Here is a 15,876-nt window from a genome sequence, read left to right on the forward strand (position 1 = left end):
AGGAGTCAGTGTCATTCTGGGCCTGACTTTCAGAGATGCTGAGCACCTGCAGTCCCCCCCAATGTCGGTGGGAACTCCAGGGTTCTCAGTACTTCTGAAACTCAGGGCAATTGATTTCAAATGCTGGGCCAGGACTGAGCCTGCAAAGGCAGGTCCATTTACACCCCTCAATCCACAGCAGATCTCCCATCAATAACAATACAAGCAATCAGGAGAATGATGAGGGGCGGCTGGCCCAATGCTGGTAGGGGAGAGGATATGGCCCTAATGTGGTCACTAAACTTGTCATTCAGGGGGAGAAAAAAAATCTCTTGGGTGCTGCAGCCTGCCAGGGTTCGGTGGCACGTGACCTGCGTTGCTCGCACACTTGCAGTGGTTGCCCCAGGCAGCTGGTCACCCATGTTACATGAAAACCTGGCTCTGACCATGTGGTAATTTGACTTAATACTTACTGCTCCATCCAGGCTGTTCACCTCCCTCCTAGAGCTGTTGTCCCAGGCTGCCTGCAGACTCAGGCAGACAGAACTGTGTCCGCTACACACCCATCACCTTTGGAAGATTTTCCTTGCAGCCATAAGGGCTCGAGATGCCCCCTGTTTCTTCATGAAAAACTTGCAGGGTGCTGCCCCTGAATGCCAGGTGAATACCTTGTGTGGGCAGGTGCAGAGCTCAGGGCTTGAAGGCCTCTGGTCTAATGGTCTGAGGGCAGAATTGGAACCTAGGTCTCTTGTGCTCAAAGCAGGACTCCGACAATGACTCCCCGGGTGACCCTGGGCAAGTGACTGCCCTGTTCTCTGCCTCAGTTTCCCCCAAACGGGGCTCCAGCTACCTGCTCTGCAGGGATGGGTGGGGATGAAGCCTTGGAAGGCGGCCCGTGCTGAGGACGGCTACACGTTGGCAGCTGTTAACCCTGCACCCTCTGGCAGGGCCAAGACCCACCCCCGCCGGGGGAGTGCGGGCCGCGGTCTCCTCTGCCTTTCCCCCGCCCGCCGCGGCACTGCTGCCAACGGGGCCAGCTGCCGGCAGGCTGATGTCACCCGCTCCGCTCTGCAGCGGGCAGCCCTTGGGCAGCCGCCGCCGCTGCGGCAGGGGGTCCGGGGCCGCCAGCCTCCGCCGCCGGGAGCCGGAGGGCGCCTGCTAGGGACAGGAGCGATGCAGCAGCAGCCCGGGGGCTCGGGGAGGCGGCTGCGGGCTGGCGCGGGCGGGCAGTGATGTGGGGCGCGGCGGGGCCAGGCGGCGGGGCCCGCGGTTGCAGAGGACGCCCGCAGAGGTAGGTGCTAACAGGGCCACGCCGCCCCCCTCACTCCGGGGCAGAGCTCAGCGGGGCCCTGCGCTCACAGCCGGCGCCCCCTGCCCGCGCCCCGGACCCCCGGCTGAATGCCATGAGACCCCCGCTCCCGGGGTTGGGAAGGGGCGGGCCGCTGCCCACCCTGCCCCCCAAACCGGCAGCAAGCTGTCCCTGGGCTGGGCTGTCCTCCCCCAGCAGGACGGGGAGCCCCGGGATCAGGCTCATTTCCTGCTGGGAGCGCTGCTACCGGGTCTGCCTTTCCCCCTGCCTCCCCCAGCACCCGGTGACTTCTTCAGAGCTCTTGGGGCAGGGACCGGCTCGTTGTACAGCGCCTAGCACCCCAGCGTCCTGGTCTCTGCCGGGGTGCCTGGGCCACTACTGGAATGCAGATGAATAGGCATCATCATCATCATCATCATCATGAGGAGAGTCTAAACTAGGATGTTCTGAGACCAAAGGGCTTGTCTGCATAGAGAAACTGACCAGAACAACTGTTGTGGAATAAGCTATTCTGCCACAGCGATTCCAGAATGGCTCCGTGTGTGGACATTCTATTCTGGAACGGTGACCATGCTCACAAAGCGCAGGAGTCATTCCAGAACACAGGGGACGGACTGCAGAATAGGGTCCCCATGGGGAGCCGTTCTGGAGTAGCCCTTGTGCCCTCCCCCAGAAGGGGCTCATGGAGCCTCATCCTGAGAGGAGCTCTGGGAAGTGGTTAAGAAGAGGGTCACAGTGATACATTGAAGCCAGCAGCGGCTCTCACCCTGTTTCAATGAGAGCAGGCCCTATGGCTCTGTAATTTCCCCAAATTTGCCTTCCTAAAATCGGACCGTCTCGAACTGTTGACTGCGTTAGTGCCAAGGCTTCCGCAAGCCCGTGGGTTCTAGCTTTTCGACTCCTGTGCTCCATGAGGTAAAGTCTCTCGATGTCAGTCAGTCTGGGACCCACCCAGCACCTAACTCCCTTTGGAGTCTAGACTCGCCCTGTTTGGTCCCACTTCACTGCTGATCCCATCCAGCAGGCCAGTCAGAGCTCACTCAAGCCCATCTTCCTGCCACTGCTCTGCCCAAGCAGTGATCTGTATTTTTACCTGGGTTCAGCTGTTGCTCCGCACACTGATTCATGCCCCCGGCACTAAGGCAGCTGGTTTTTCATGTTGCACTCCCCACTTCATGCATGCATGCTCCATCTAACTGTGCTTTGTCTGGTTGCTGCACTGACCAATCATTGCACCCTGTGCTCTTGCTTTGCACAGGCTGGTTCCCGCCAGCATGGACGGTGTGCCCCGTGGGCTATGGACTGGGGTTCGTTGGTAGGAATCCTTTGTGCCAGCAGCATCAGCAGGTAGCGTTCACTGTAGAGCTGAGGCCTGACATTCAGAGAGAAGCCATGGTGAGTCATATTGTATTTTATAGGCGTTCTCAAACTAGTCTACAGAGAGCTGACTGGTGACTTGCAGTGGTGACTGGGAGATGGCATGTGACGATAGACGGGAGGGAAGGTGCAGTGTTGATAAGTGCAAAGTAATGCACTTTGGAAAACATAATCCCAACGTTGGGTGTTTGAATTGAATAGCGATTTGCGATTGTCAGATGACAGGCTCATACGGAATTGATTTAATCTAGATTATCAATCAGAGATTGATACAGCTCTATACAGAAGGAACAGATGCTTTGCCACCCCCCTGTAGACGGTGAAGAGAAAGTAGTTGAATCCCCTCCTCTGTACTGGAGGAATGCCGACAGTGTTCGTTCCCTATCTAACACCCCAAACCTATGTCCTTTTATAGTGTGTGAGACAAAGAAACTCCTTTTTTGGAAGGGAAAATATTTTCTCATAATTATTTTTACCATATGTTCTGTTTTCCTCATTACTAATGGAATTTCTTGGAATGTCATCCTCAGTTTACCTGACTGATGAGCAAAAAAGAATCTCTAATCCAGTCATTATTACTAACAGCTGTGACTACTGACAGTGCTTAAATGATTTAAAAACACCTTTCAGTGGTGCATTATTTCATCCATTACAGAGCCCATCTGTCATAACAAGTATCCTGTATCAGTCACCTCATTTTGTTTATAACATCCTTCTGTAGAAACTTTGTAGTAGTTGGTTGTGGGTGGGTGGGTGTGTCTCTTCCTGGGACATCTGGCCTATATTAATAAGATCAGGGTAAAAGATTATACGCATTTCATCATTGAGTTCATTGTCCCAGTGGATGGATCACTTGATGATGACCTGTTCCTTCATTCCCCCTGAAGCACCTGGCATTGACCACGGTCAGAAGACAGGACACTGGGCTAAATGGACCATTGGTCTGACCCAGTCTGGCCATTCTCATGTTCTTTGCCCATTAGGTTCAATTAAAGGACAAAGAACTTTTTAATTTCAATATATATAGGACAATAAATATATAGATACACAAAATAAAAAGGCTTATGGTTAGCATATAAAAGAATTATGAGAGATTAACATACAAAAATGATAAAAAGTTAATATCTGCTAATACAACTATATGTACAAAATGATGGGGTCTAAATTAGCTGTTCCCACTCAAGCTGCAAACTGATATCCTAGTTCCCGCAATCAGGGAAACCCCTGTTATGCTACTGGGCTAACTCAGACCTGGCCATGTGACTCAGTGTCTTGGGCGGTAGCCTCTCTTGGTTGTAGCTGTTTTCCTTACACACAAGGGTTAAGTGCTCCTTCTAGGGAGTCTGACAGAGAGTGCTTGGCGCCCCCATCGGTTTTACTGAGGTGTGTGATTGTCCCTGGATTACAGCCCCCACTGGTGGCAGCCACTAGTGCCTTTCAGCAGAGCGATAACCACCATTCTGTCTGGCCTGCCTGGCTCTGACTCTTGCACGCACACTGCTCCTGTCTCCGCGAGGACTAAGTGTTTGGCTCTTTCACCAGGAGTTCAAATGTTCTCCAGGGGCAAAATCCTGGCCTGCTTGAAGTACATGGGAACTTTGGCATTGATGTCAGTGGGTCTGGGATCTCACTCAAGGACCAGAGGGAGTTTACTCCCCTTCAGCCCCCTGGTCCTTGCTGTTGTTCCTCTCTGAACTCCCCCCACTTTGCCAGTCATCCATCTTCCCTCAAACCTCTTCAAGCTCAGGTCCTATGCCCCTCACTGTCTGCTGGGAACAGGTTGGTTCTTCTCTGCCCAGGGACTCCGGGGCTTTCCGTCTCCGGATGGAGCCCTGCTCTCTCCTCTGACTCCTCGACTGGGCCTTGTCCCCTGCAGACGGATGCCCCGGAGAGCACGAGGGGCCGGAGGTCTCTCACGCTGAAGCGCAGGTTCCTTTGGAAGCTCCGCCAGAAGTGGAAGCTCCTGGGCCTCTTTGAGATCAACGGGGAGCACGAGTTTTATGACCTGACCTGCATGTTGAAGGTGGGGCTCAGGGCCGCCATCCAAGAGGCCATTGACAACCCGCCTGCGGTGAGTACCTCCCGGGACAGGCTCATTCGCCTCCCCAGCTGCCCGACCATACGAACGACGAGACTCCTACACAGCCTTCTCCCCCAGCATGGGGCTACCAGTGGGTGTGCTGCTGTAGCAAAGGTGTGCAGCCTCCTAAGCGCTCCCGTCATGATCCCATTCTCCTCCCTCCTGTCTCCCCGCAGTCAAGGAGCCCCAAGTGCTTTGCATCCCCCTGACACTGAGAGGGGAAGGGCCGGGCCCATGTCCTAGGGCGAGGCAGCCAGGCAGCCCCCTACTTTAAGAACTAGGCTAGTGCTCCCTCTTTGGAGAACGCTGACGAACTGATGTGAAATTCGGCCCTGGCTGGCCCAGCCAAACTGGTGGCTCAAACGCACTGCTTGGCTAGCAGCCCGGCGCAGCTCTGCACAGGTGATCAGAGCAAACTCCTGACTGACAAGAGCAAAGTGGCCCCTCTCCTGCTGGAGGGAGAACAGGCTGCTCTGTAGGGGACTCCCCGCCCCTTGCCCCCAGGGATGGGGGTAGCTAGTGATCTGTGTCATGCGCACACCAACTCAAGCCCAGGGTTGGCCCCCATCCCAGCATTCCCGTGACCCCCCCCCCCGGACTCACTGGACATTATGTGGAGTGAGCCAGCCTCTTGGTGGTACTCCATGAATTTCCCTGCATATTCAGACCAGAGTGACTGAGATGGGACTCCGGCCCTACACGGGGGCTAACAGGGCGGGCACAGCTTCATAGAGAGAGCCAGAGGACAAAAGGCCTTTACAATAATAAGAGACCTGCTAGACCAGGGGCTGCAAGAAGCGTTCCCCTTAGCAAATGGAGAAGTCTGTGCCAGGGGGCTGAGATCCTGCAATGATGGGAACCAGAGAAGCATGAGGTGGGTAGATGGGGGGGGCTATCCCTGCTGAGGAAATCCTGACCTCCTGTGGCAGGATGGTGACAGCTGGCTAGCAGTGAGGAGAAGGGGTTCAAAAAGACAGGAATAACTGTCCCGCATCAGTTCCATCCACAGCACTGGGGCAGAGCAGGGGAAAGAGATGGAGAGAGATGGGGCAGGCCTGGGGCTGGGGTGAGCCCAGAGGCCGGTGTACTCCCTCTAGTTGCCATCATGTTTCTTGCAGTCCCCACACTCCCAGGCCGATTTCCCTTCCCCCTCCCTCCCCCAGATCATTTCGTATTTGCTTTCCGGAAGGCCCATTGGGAAGGTCGGCGAAGCAGCGAACGTGAATGGGGAGAAGTCCCCTTGCAGTGCACTCACTCTCTGTCTCTCTCTCCTTGCCAGGATGCCCTGAGTGACACAGACTGCAAGGCAGTGCTGAAGCAGGCCCATGAGGTAGGAACTCACCACAGCAGGGAAAAAGCACAGGCCCCGGCCAGAGGCTTTGGTACACCAGGCCCAGTTCACTAACACGGACCTGTCGCAGGATTCCTGAGCCACCCCCCAACCCCTACCTGTACCCGCACACCCTAACCATACAGCTATCCCCAGGGTCCATCAGAGCTGCAGATAGCCACCCCCCTATTTCTATACCTCCCACCCACATCCATACCTATCCACACCGTCTCGTATACATACATATGCAGAGGCACATCCATACAACCTCCACCAGTCACCTGTGCTGACTCTCTAGTCCAACAGTAGCCATGTCTGCGTTCTGTAGCTTTGAGGGAGGACCGAGATGCTGTTGCTATTCCCAGCTCCCTGTGGGCCAGCCGGTAGCAGTTGTTCCCCCGCCTTTCCAGCTGACTGGGGGAGGTGGGGTGAAAGCACTTGGCAGCCTAGCATGCGTGCCGGGTAGCATGGTACAGTAGAACCTGGTCTCACCTCTTGGTCCTCCCGGGTCGCTGCAGGGCTTTGAGATGCGTACGTATGGTGGCCCGGCCTTCGCTTACTTCAGGCACTTGCTGGGCATATCGGAGAAGGAATACCAGCTGTCCCTGTCTTCCGGGAGCTCCTACCTGCAGTTCATCAGCAACTCCAAGAGCAAGGCCGACTTCTTCCTGACGTGAGTCTTCCCATGGGTACAGAGAGAGGTCTGCGCTCTCTGAGAGCTCAATGGTCTAGGTCAGTGGTTTTCAGCCTTTTTTCATTTGCGGACCCGTACAAAATTTTGAATGGAGCTGCAGACCCCTTTGGAAATCTTAGACATAGTCTGCGGACCCCCAGGGATCTGCAGACCCCAGGCTGAAAACCACTCCTCTAGGTGATCAATGACAGCCAATTTAACCTCAGGTACTCCCGCCTAACACCTACTGATATCCACAGGAAGACAGGTGAACGTCTGAAGGCAGAATTTGGCCTAAGATCTATTTGTACCGTGCCTTTCAGAACTAACTGCCTAAGTGAACCAGCAATCAAGAAGATAACTTACTACTGACTAGAAAGATCTGTCGTGATCAGAGAGCACCCAGCAGCTGACCCATGTAACAACCAGCACGAATATGCTGCCTCTGCTATAATGTAGGCCAGAGGGTTGGGACCCCAAAGTGGGTTGCAATCCCGTTTTAATGGGGTTGCGGAGGCTGGCGTTAGATTTTCTGGGGATTGGGGCCCAAGCCCAAGGCCCACCACCTGGGGCCAAAGCATGAGGACTTCAGCCCTTAGTGGAGGGGCTCAGAGTTACAGGTCCCCTGCCTGGGGCTGAAGCCCTTGGGATTCGTCTTTGCCCCCCTACATCCAGGACAACGAGGCTTGGGCTTTGATCTCCCCAGCCAGGACAGTGGGGCTCGGGCAGGCTCAGGTCTCCCCCCTTCCTTGGTCATGAAGGGGGTCATGGCACAATGAAGTTTGAGAACCCCTGATATAGGGCATTGTATGTGGCTTGTGTGTGCAGATGCAATGGGTGCGTGATGCTGTGTGCACTTGGCTGTAACGGGAGGGAGAGAGGATGGATCTGTGTTTTGTTAGATTTGCGTAGGTACCCAATATGTTAGGGTGTGTAAGTGTGTGTTGCATTTTGGCATGACCTGGTGGATATGTCAGACCATGGACAGTGTGGGTAGTTGCATGGGTTTGGGGAGGGGAGGCTACCCATTTATTAGGTGGGAGATCACGCTTGTGTTTTGTCCCCTGCTCTGCGGTGGTTTCCGTGTGTGACTGGGAGGCTATCTGTATTTTTGGACAGCGTATGTCCCAGAGTGTTGTTTCTGTCCAGTCTCTGGGTATGGGACAGTGTGTGGGTATGGATAAAGTATTGGGGGTGCTGATCAGAACCGTTCGTGTCGGATATTCACTAGCAAGGGGCAATTCCTCATAGCAGCAGTCAGGACGCCTTTGCAGTGTCCTGGCGATGCTAAGAAGGGAGACGGGTCACATGTGTGTCTTCATGGCAAAACTCCAAATGGTCGGTTATTGCTGCTGTGGGGGGAGGGGTGGACACACAGTGTGCAGATGTTGGGCATATAGGAACATACCTGGGGAGCTGAGTGTGTCCTGGGTCTGATCAGGACATGAGGACTCTCGCTTCCCCCTATCCCCATCAAGAGCCCGGGGGTAACTCTCAGCCTCCTCGTGCTGTAGGAACAACAAATGCTTCTTCCTGAAGACTCAGAGTAAGAGAGAGATCCGGTTCCTCCTCTCCAACCTGCCCAAGTACATCCAGCACCTTGAGAGATACCCCCACTCCCTCCTCGTCAAGTTCCTGGGTAAGAACCACCTCCGACATGCTGCGGGGAAAGACTGAGGCTCCATAAACACCAGGGAGAACAGTCCGGCTTGGGACAGTACCTAACAGAGAGGAGATGGTGGGACATGGCACCTGGGAGACATGGCCTAGGACCTTCTGAGGGGGAACCTCATCTCGCCTATCCCCTGTGATTCTGCTTGAGCCAAGTCACTATTCAGGGGACCAGAAGTCAAGGCTGCCAAGTGAGGATCTAACAGGCTTTTGCTGGGCAGTGTATCGAGAACCACTGGGTTCCAGCCTGAGAAGGGACCTTGTCTATAGCAGGTGGCTCTAAGCCCTGCTCTCAACCAGTCTGGCCTGTCCTCCTCCTTGCTAGCCATACCTGGGTACAGCCTGTTTGGCTGCAACCATGTTTAAGATTTTTGAAACCCAGGTTGCAAGGCCCTTGTACCCTGGACACGGTACTCAGTGTCCCTGCTGGTTAATGGGGGTGTCAGAGCCGCCAGCGGGCCAGACTGCCAATTGTGGTCTGTGTTCTCTGAACTTTCCCCTTGTCTCCTCCCTTCCAGGGGTTCACAGCATCATCGTGCCTCAGGAGAAGAAGGTAGGTTCCATCTGCCTGTCGGAGTCCGTGTCACGTGCCACCAGCCCCATCTTTGGCACAGCCAACTCCATCTCTGTGCCGGTTTCCATCAAGTCTCTTCTCTCTCCTCTAGAAATACTTCATCATCATGCAGAGCGTGTTCTATCCCGACGAGAGAATCCTTGAACGGTGAGTTACAGGCCCATGCGGTTAGAGGGGTCATGGCTCTGGAATCAGAGGGATTTGTACAGTCCTCTCCTCTCTGGAATAATGTCCTGCCTTTGTGGCTGTCTGCCCCTCTGCAATGTGTGTGTCACCACTGCCCACTAGCAAAGGGAATGTCAGACCTGCTCCCATGTGTGTTGTTCCTTTGCCCTCTAATAGCTGCAGCTGTGAGTTTACAAACTCTGATATCGCACAAGCAACCCTGATAAAACGTGGGTGATCATGTCACCCTCTAGTGGCTGCAGACTGAAAGGGATATGAACCTACTGATGAGCATGAATATTTCATGGAAAAATTACTGAGCACTGAACCCTTTTCAAAGTCCATGGGCATAACCCCTTTGCATAGGGTGATCAGACAGCAAGTGTGAAAAATCGGGATGGGGGTGGGGGGTAATAGGCTTCTATATAAGAAAAAGACTCAAATATCGGGACTGTCCCTATAAAATCGGGTCATCTGGTCACCCTACCTTTGCACTCTCAAATGGTGCAGCCCAATGAGATACTTTCCTCCCCCTTCCGACCCACGGCTGCGATGGGCTCTCTTGTATGTCATGCCTAGGGTGTGGTGCAGAAAGGGTTAAACAGGGGTTCAGGAATCACCTATCCTAATTGCCATGTGCAGGTACGACATTAAAGGGTGTCAGGTGAATCGCTGGACGGAGCCCGCCCCTGGGGGCAGCCAAGTCATCGTGGTGCTGAAGGATCTCAACTTCGAAGGAAATTCCATCCACCTGGGTGAGTACTTCCCTGGCCAAGGAAGGCCCGGGGAGGCAGGGCGACCCGCTGGGACACCCACCCACTTCATACTGTCCAGCCGTCTGCCATTCAATCCACCCACCATCCAGCCTCTGTCTCTATCCATCTACCACACCCCGCTTAGCTAAACCTCCTCATTACATCGGTCCCAATCTGGAAGGTTGTGAATTAATCATAGGTTGATGGGAGAAAGAGAGAGAGAGAGAGGAAAGAGAATGACCCAGCTTAGCGCTGGAGAAAGATGCAGGATCCATGTATCCGGAGGCCTAAGTGCTCTATTCACCAAAAAGGTACGACATCCCCTCCCGCAGCCACCTTGCCAAAGTGCCTCACACCTGAGCTGAAGGCAGCCACCTCTAGGGAGAAGCCGGTAATTCAGTCTGTGGCCCTGTTCACTCCTGGCCTCACTGCTGAGGCCGCCAGCGTGGGAAGCCAATTGGTGGTGTGAGCTGGTTTTATGACATGGATGCTGACTCGCTGGGAAGTGGACGGAACCTCCTGTCGGAATGACCATAACTGCCCCTCGGATCCTGGCTCTTTAGCTCAAGCTATAGAGTCTTGGGGGTTACGGCTGCGGTTCCTGGTTCCATCCCCAGGTGTCAGCCAAGATGGCAGATGTCCTGCTACCCCGTGATGATGGGGTAATTGTTAGGGCTGTGGCCCAGCAAACCCCAAAGGCACTAGGAGCACACCAGGTGTACTGTGACTTGGAGGCAGGCTCCGAAGACACTTTAGATGCTAGGCGCTAGCCCTCATGGGTCACTGACAAGTCAGACACTGGGCTAAAGGAAGGGGTATTTTACTAGGACTAGCAAAAGGGGAAAGTGGCTTGAAATCTTGCAATTTAAGGTCAACCAAAAGTGGTTTGTATGTGGGCCTGTGGGGGTGGGGAGTAGTTCAATAGAGGGTCAGGGCTCCTCTGCCTGGTGCCTCTCCAGCTCCGTTTCTGCTGGAGGTGGGTTTCCAGGCCAGGATCAGCTAATGGTGTGTCTCCTTGGAACCTCTCTGCCCACGTTCCCAAGCTCCATTGCTTCTCCACAGCTTCTGCGCAGACCTGACCTTGGTTGCACATGTGGTTCCCTGGCTCCTGCCCCAGCTGGTTCTTCCCATGATTCCCCGACACCTTCTGCTGCATTCAGCCTCCCTGCTGCTCCTGGTTTGCCATGCAGCTGCCGCTCCCCCCCAGCGAGGGTCAGGGTCTCCCATAGGGTTTCTACCCCCTTCTCCTATTGGTCAGGATGTGCCTGTGTGTCCACCCTGCAGGGTTGTAGATTGGTGCAGAGAGGCTGGATGGAAATGGTGGTGTCCTGCTTAGCCCATTCATCACCATGCTGACGATGATAATGATCCTTGGCTCATGTCCCTAGAGCTCCAAGCAATCTGCAGAGGAGGGTCAGAATCATGAGGGGTGGGGAAACTGAGGCACAGAGACTGGGCAGTGATTTCCCTGAAGTCAGCATGAAGGACCTTCTATTTATTTGTCTCCTCCAAGGCTCAGCTCATTGGCTCTGGGTGATCACGTGTCCCCCCCGCCCCTCCCCCCGACCATATCTGCACCAACCACCTCTTTCTTCAGCTTGCCAGCTAAGTTTCATGCTGATGGAACCACATGAGACAGACAGTCCCGGAGCACAGTGAGGTGGAGCCTGTCCAAGCACTTGGCTGCGTGTGCCTCTGCTTGCTCTGAGCCGCTGCTTTAGCTCATCAGGCAGACGCTTGGGCCTCTGGGCTCCTGCAAAGCCTGTGAGTGGCCTGTATCTAGCCCTGCTGCTCCATGGCCAGCAGGCAGGTGGCTGTGTGCAGTATGGAGTCTGGGTCCCAAGCCAGCTACAAGCTGGGGACCCCAGTAACCCTCCCATTCAGTATTTCCCGAACTAGCAGCCATCCTCTCCCTCTGCACTGCCCTCCCCTCTGCCCTCACTCATTCTCTTGTGATCGCTCTGTGATCTTTGCTGTCACTTGATTTCTCTCTCCGCTCTGTGTGTCTCCTTCCACTGACTCATTTCTGCTGCCTGGCCTCCAGTTGCACTCCTCTCTCCTCCACAAGCAGCTGTTTCTTCTCCAGCTGCAGCTTCTTCTACTCCTGATCCTGCTACATCAGAACTGTCTGTCACCCTGCCCAAGGCCCCATCTGCTTGGTCCCCTGCAGAACACTGCCCCTCCCCCTCCCAGGCTAACTGTCCTTGCTTATCTCCCATCCCTGGCTATCAGACCTTCCCCTCCCTGGCTGGGGCTCTCACTCATGTCTATCAGCCTCTCCGCTCTCTCCTGCAGGTCAGCAGCGCTCCTGGCTCCTATGCCAGATGCAGGTGGACACGCAGTTCCTGAAGGAGCTGAACGTGCTGGATTACAGCCTGCTGGTGGCATTTCAGGCCCTGCATGCAGACGAAAAGGGCCAGAACCTGTCCTTTGCAGACATCATCTTCAGGACCACCAAGTGAGTGATCAGCCTCCTGCAGAGAACGCTCAGCACAGAGGGGGAGCGCGTTGCCACTTTCACAGCCAGCCCTCTGCTCCTCCTGCAGCTCTGGCTGCTTGGGGACAAGCAGCAGACACGACAGGCTCTGCCCCCAGCTACCACGCTGCTTGGGGTGAGCCTGCAGAGTGCCTGAAACCCAGCATCCCCGGGAGGGCAGAGACCCCACAGGAACGTAGTTGGACTCAGTGTCGCAGGCCCTGATTCTCAGTCACAGCATTCCTCCTTTGTGGCCAAACTGGAGGATGAGGCAAAGGGGATGTTAAGTCCCTGGTGTCAGTCCCAGCAGCCTCAGAGCTGCTCTACCTTTCACTCTCTTTCCGTCAGGTGCTTAGGAGCCCTAGGAAGCAGAGAACAGCTATAATCTCTGGCCATGCCCTTCCCTTCCATGCTCTGCCCCTGGCCTGCTCCTGACATATCTCCTGCACCTGGGGCTGGGAGCAGCCTAGCACAGAGCCCTTACCCTAGCTGTATGCTGCCCTCTCCTCTGGGGGAGGGTCTCAGGGACCCTTTCCCCTGCCAAGTGGCATAAAGGGCTTTAGTGTAACTGAGAATCAGGCCCACAATCCATGACCGTAGATGACTGAACCTTAGGAGCCTGTGAGCGTCCAAGGAACCAAGTCAATGGGGAAGCTGCAGACCAGCTGCTGGTTCCTATCACTTTGATCTGGGGTGTCCCCAAGATCTCACCCATTCCCTGTCCTGGCCTTTCCCTGCTACAGGTCCTTGAGCAATCCCGAGAGCTCCCTGCTCACCTCCATGTCAGGGATCATGGATGAAGAGTCTGACATTGTGGTGTCTGAGATGGTAGGAGAAGTCGACCTCTACCAACTGCGTGAGCTGAACTCTGGGGTGCAGGATGTCAGCTTCCAAAGCAGCGCCAAGCCTGACCATGATCTGGCCTACATCCTGGCCCAGAACCGACGCTTGCTGCCCAGATGCAGGAGCCCTCTGCACTTGCTTGATGGCCCGGAGCTCCGCTACTTCATGGGCATCATTGACCTGTTCACCGTGTATAGCTTCCCCAAGAGGCTCGAGCACCTGTGGAAATGCATCCGGTACCGGGGACAGACCTTCTCCACCGTCAGCCCCTCAGATTATGCCAGGCGCCTCTGCCAGTGGGTGGAATCACACACTGTATGAGTGGGGCCCTGCACTGGGGCTGAAACTGATGACAGCTTCCCAGACAGCCCCACTCTCACGCTGGGAGAGTTACAGGCCCACAGACAGTGCTGCAAGCTGACTACTGCTGATCTCCTGCACCACCAGGGGGCAGCCTCAAGGCAGCATTGCCGCTGTGTTACTGGAATGCTGCGGAAGGACCAGTCCCAGCATCCTGAGAGCCGGTTTCTGGCATCAGAACTGAAGAGTCGGAGGGGCTGTGACCCTGTGGGCAGCAGCTGTCCTGCAGCGTGCTGTGGGGATGGGGTTCAATGTCAGTGCTGCAAGTGTCCAAGGAACCCAGTAAATGGGGAATCTGTGAACCAGCTGCCAGTTTGCATTGCTCCCGCGTGGGGTGTCTCTGGGTGTGCCAGGTTGGATCACAGAAACCCCCTTGGGCCTGCCACCTGATGTCCTGGGACCACCTCTGAGCCCGTTTTCCCCGGCAGTACCTTGCCTGGTTGTGCCAGACAAGCTAGCCAGCTACGAACACAGACCCAGGTCTGAACCACGTCCTCCAAAAGCTGCAGGCTTAACTGAAAACAACTTAAGAAGTGCTCCTGTCTCCAACACCCAGACCCCCAGCTCCCAATGGGATCCAAACCCCAAATAAATCCGTTTTACTCTGTATAAAGCTTATACAGGGTAAACTCATAAACTGTTGACCCTCTAACACTGATAGGGAGATATGCACAGCTGTTTGCTTCCCCAGGAATTAATACTTGCTCTGGGTTAATTAATAAGTAAAAAGTGATTTTATTAAATATTAAAAGTAGGATTTAAGTGGTTCCAAGTAATGACAGACAGAACAAAGTAAATGACCAAGCAAAATAAAACAAAAACTTGCAAGTCTAAGCCTACTACAGTAAGAAACTAAATGCAGGTAAATCTCACCCTCAGAGATGTTCCAATAAGCTTCTTTTACAGACAAGAGTCCCTCCTAGTCAGGGTCCAGCAATCACTCACACCCCTGTAAAAAGAAAAGGAGGGCTTGTGTCACCTTAGAGACTAACACATTTATTTGAGCATAAGCTTTCGTGAGCTACAGCTGTATTTATGCTCAAATAAATGTGTTAGTCTCTAAGGTGCCACAAGTCCTCCTTTTCTTTTTGCGAATACAGACTAATGCAGCTGCTACTCTGAAACCTGTCACACCCCTGTAGTTACTGTCCTTTGTTCCAGTTTCTTTCAGGCATCTCTTTGGGGTGGAGAGGCTATCTCTTGAGCCAGCTGAAGACAAAATGGAGGGGATTCCAGGGGCTTATATAGTCTCTCTCTTGTGCGTGGAAACCCTTCTCTCCCCCTGTGTAGAATCATAGCTACAAGATGGAGTTTTGGAGTCACATGGGCATTTCACATGTCCATGCATGACTCAGTTCTCTACAGGCCGTCACCATTGCCCGTACGTTAGCCCAAACGTTCCCAGGAAAGCTCAGATGTGGACTGGCATCTATCAAGATCCATTGTTAGCCAAGTACTCCCAATTACTTGAATAACCCCTTCACACTATGTTGACCAAATCTGCCTTAGATTCTTTCTACAGCAAACACTTCAAATACAAGCATAGAGCCAACGCTCATAACTTCAGATATAAAAATGATACATGCATACGAATAGGATGAATACATGCAGTAGAACATAACCTTTGCAAAGATATGTTACATGGCATATCTAGCATAAAACATATTCCAGTTATGTCATATTTACACTCATAAGCATATTTCTATAAAGCATTATGGGGTGCAACGTCATAGCCGGTTTGTATCTTGGGTGGTGAAATAGCCCCACCAAAATCCATTCATGGTCCCCAGATCCTCTCTTGGGATGACGATGGGACAGGAGATGTGGATGGACGGAAAGGGACGGCCTGATCTCCCCGACTGCTGGTGCCATTTCGATCCCATATGAACCCTACTAAGGGCCGCTGGAGCAAAACCCAATCTCCACGGGCACCAGTCTGGGGTTCAGAAGGCACCTGCTGAACCAGAAGCATGCTGGGAAGCTAATGACAGACTCAGCAGCCAGTTCGTTTGTGCATTGAAGTAGCACAGAGGGTAGCCAGAACCTGCATCCTCATCCTAGCCCCATCAGTCCTATGCCCTGAGCTATCCCCGCGGTGGACTGTCTATGATCTAGGGCTAGCTCCTGAAAACCTACCCTCCCTTCTCTCCGAAGCCACTGTCCTAGTACTGGATTGGTTTTGATTGAGGGCTACGCTCCCTGACTATCTCTAAAGCTGGGCTGTAGGTGATTACGAGCCGGGCGTCACAGCAAAGCTGTGCTCTCCTTGTGTTAGCTTGTCTGG

General features: G+C 54.0%; 1 protein-coding gene across 1 annotated transcript; it reads left to right on the plus strand.

The window, feature by feature from the left end:
- Window positions 1-966: 966 nt before the first annotated feature.
- On the plus strand, window positions 967-13,897 carry PIP5KL1 (phosphatidylinositol-4-phosphate 5-kinase like 1). The gene is made up of 11 exons (XM_084650065.1): window positions 967-1,270; window positions 2,547-2,683; window positions 4,542-4,736; window positions 6,025-6,075; window positions 6,594-6,748; window positions 8,263-8,387; window positions 8,938-8,972; window positions 9,085-9,140; window positions 9,801-9,913; window positions 12,209-12,371; window positions 13,133-13,897. Exons 2-11 carry the CDS (start codon window positions 2,681-2,683, stop codon window positions 13,551-13,553), a joined length of 1,317 nt encoding a protein of 438 aa, XP_084506191.1. The 5' UTR covers window positions 967-1,270; window positions 2,547-2,680; the 3' UTR covers window positions 13,554-13,897.
- Window positions 13,898-15,876: the final 1,979 nt, after the last annotated feature.

The sequence above is a fragment of the Lepidochelys olivacea genome (genome assembly GCF_965140295.1).
Source record: "Lepidochelys olivacea isolate rLepOli2 genome assembly, chromosome: 16".
NCBI lineage: Eukaryota > Metazoa > Chordata > Testudines > Cheloniidae > Lepidochelys > Lepidochelys olivacea.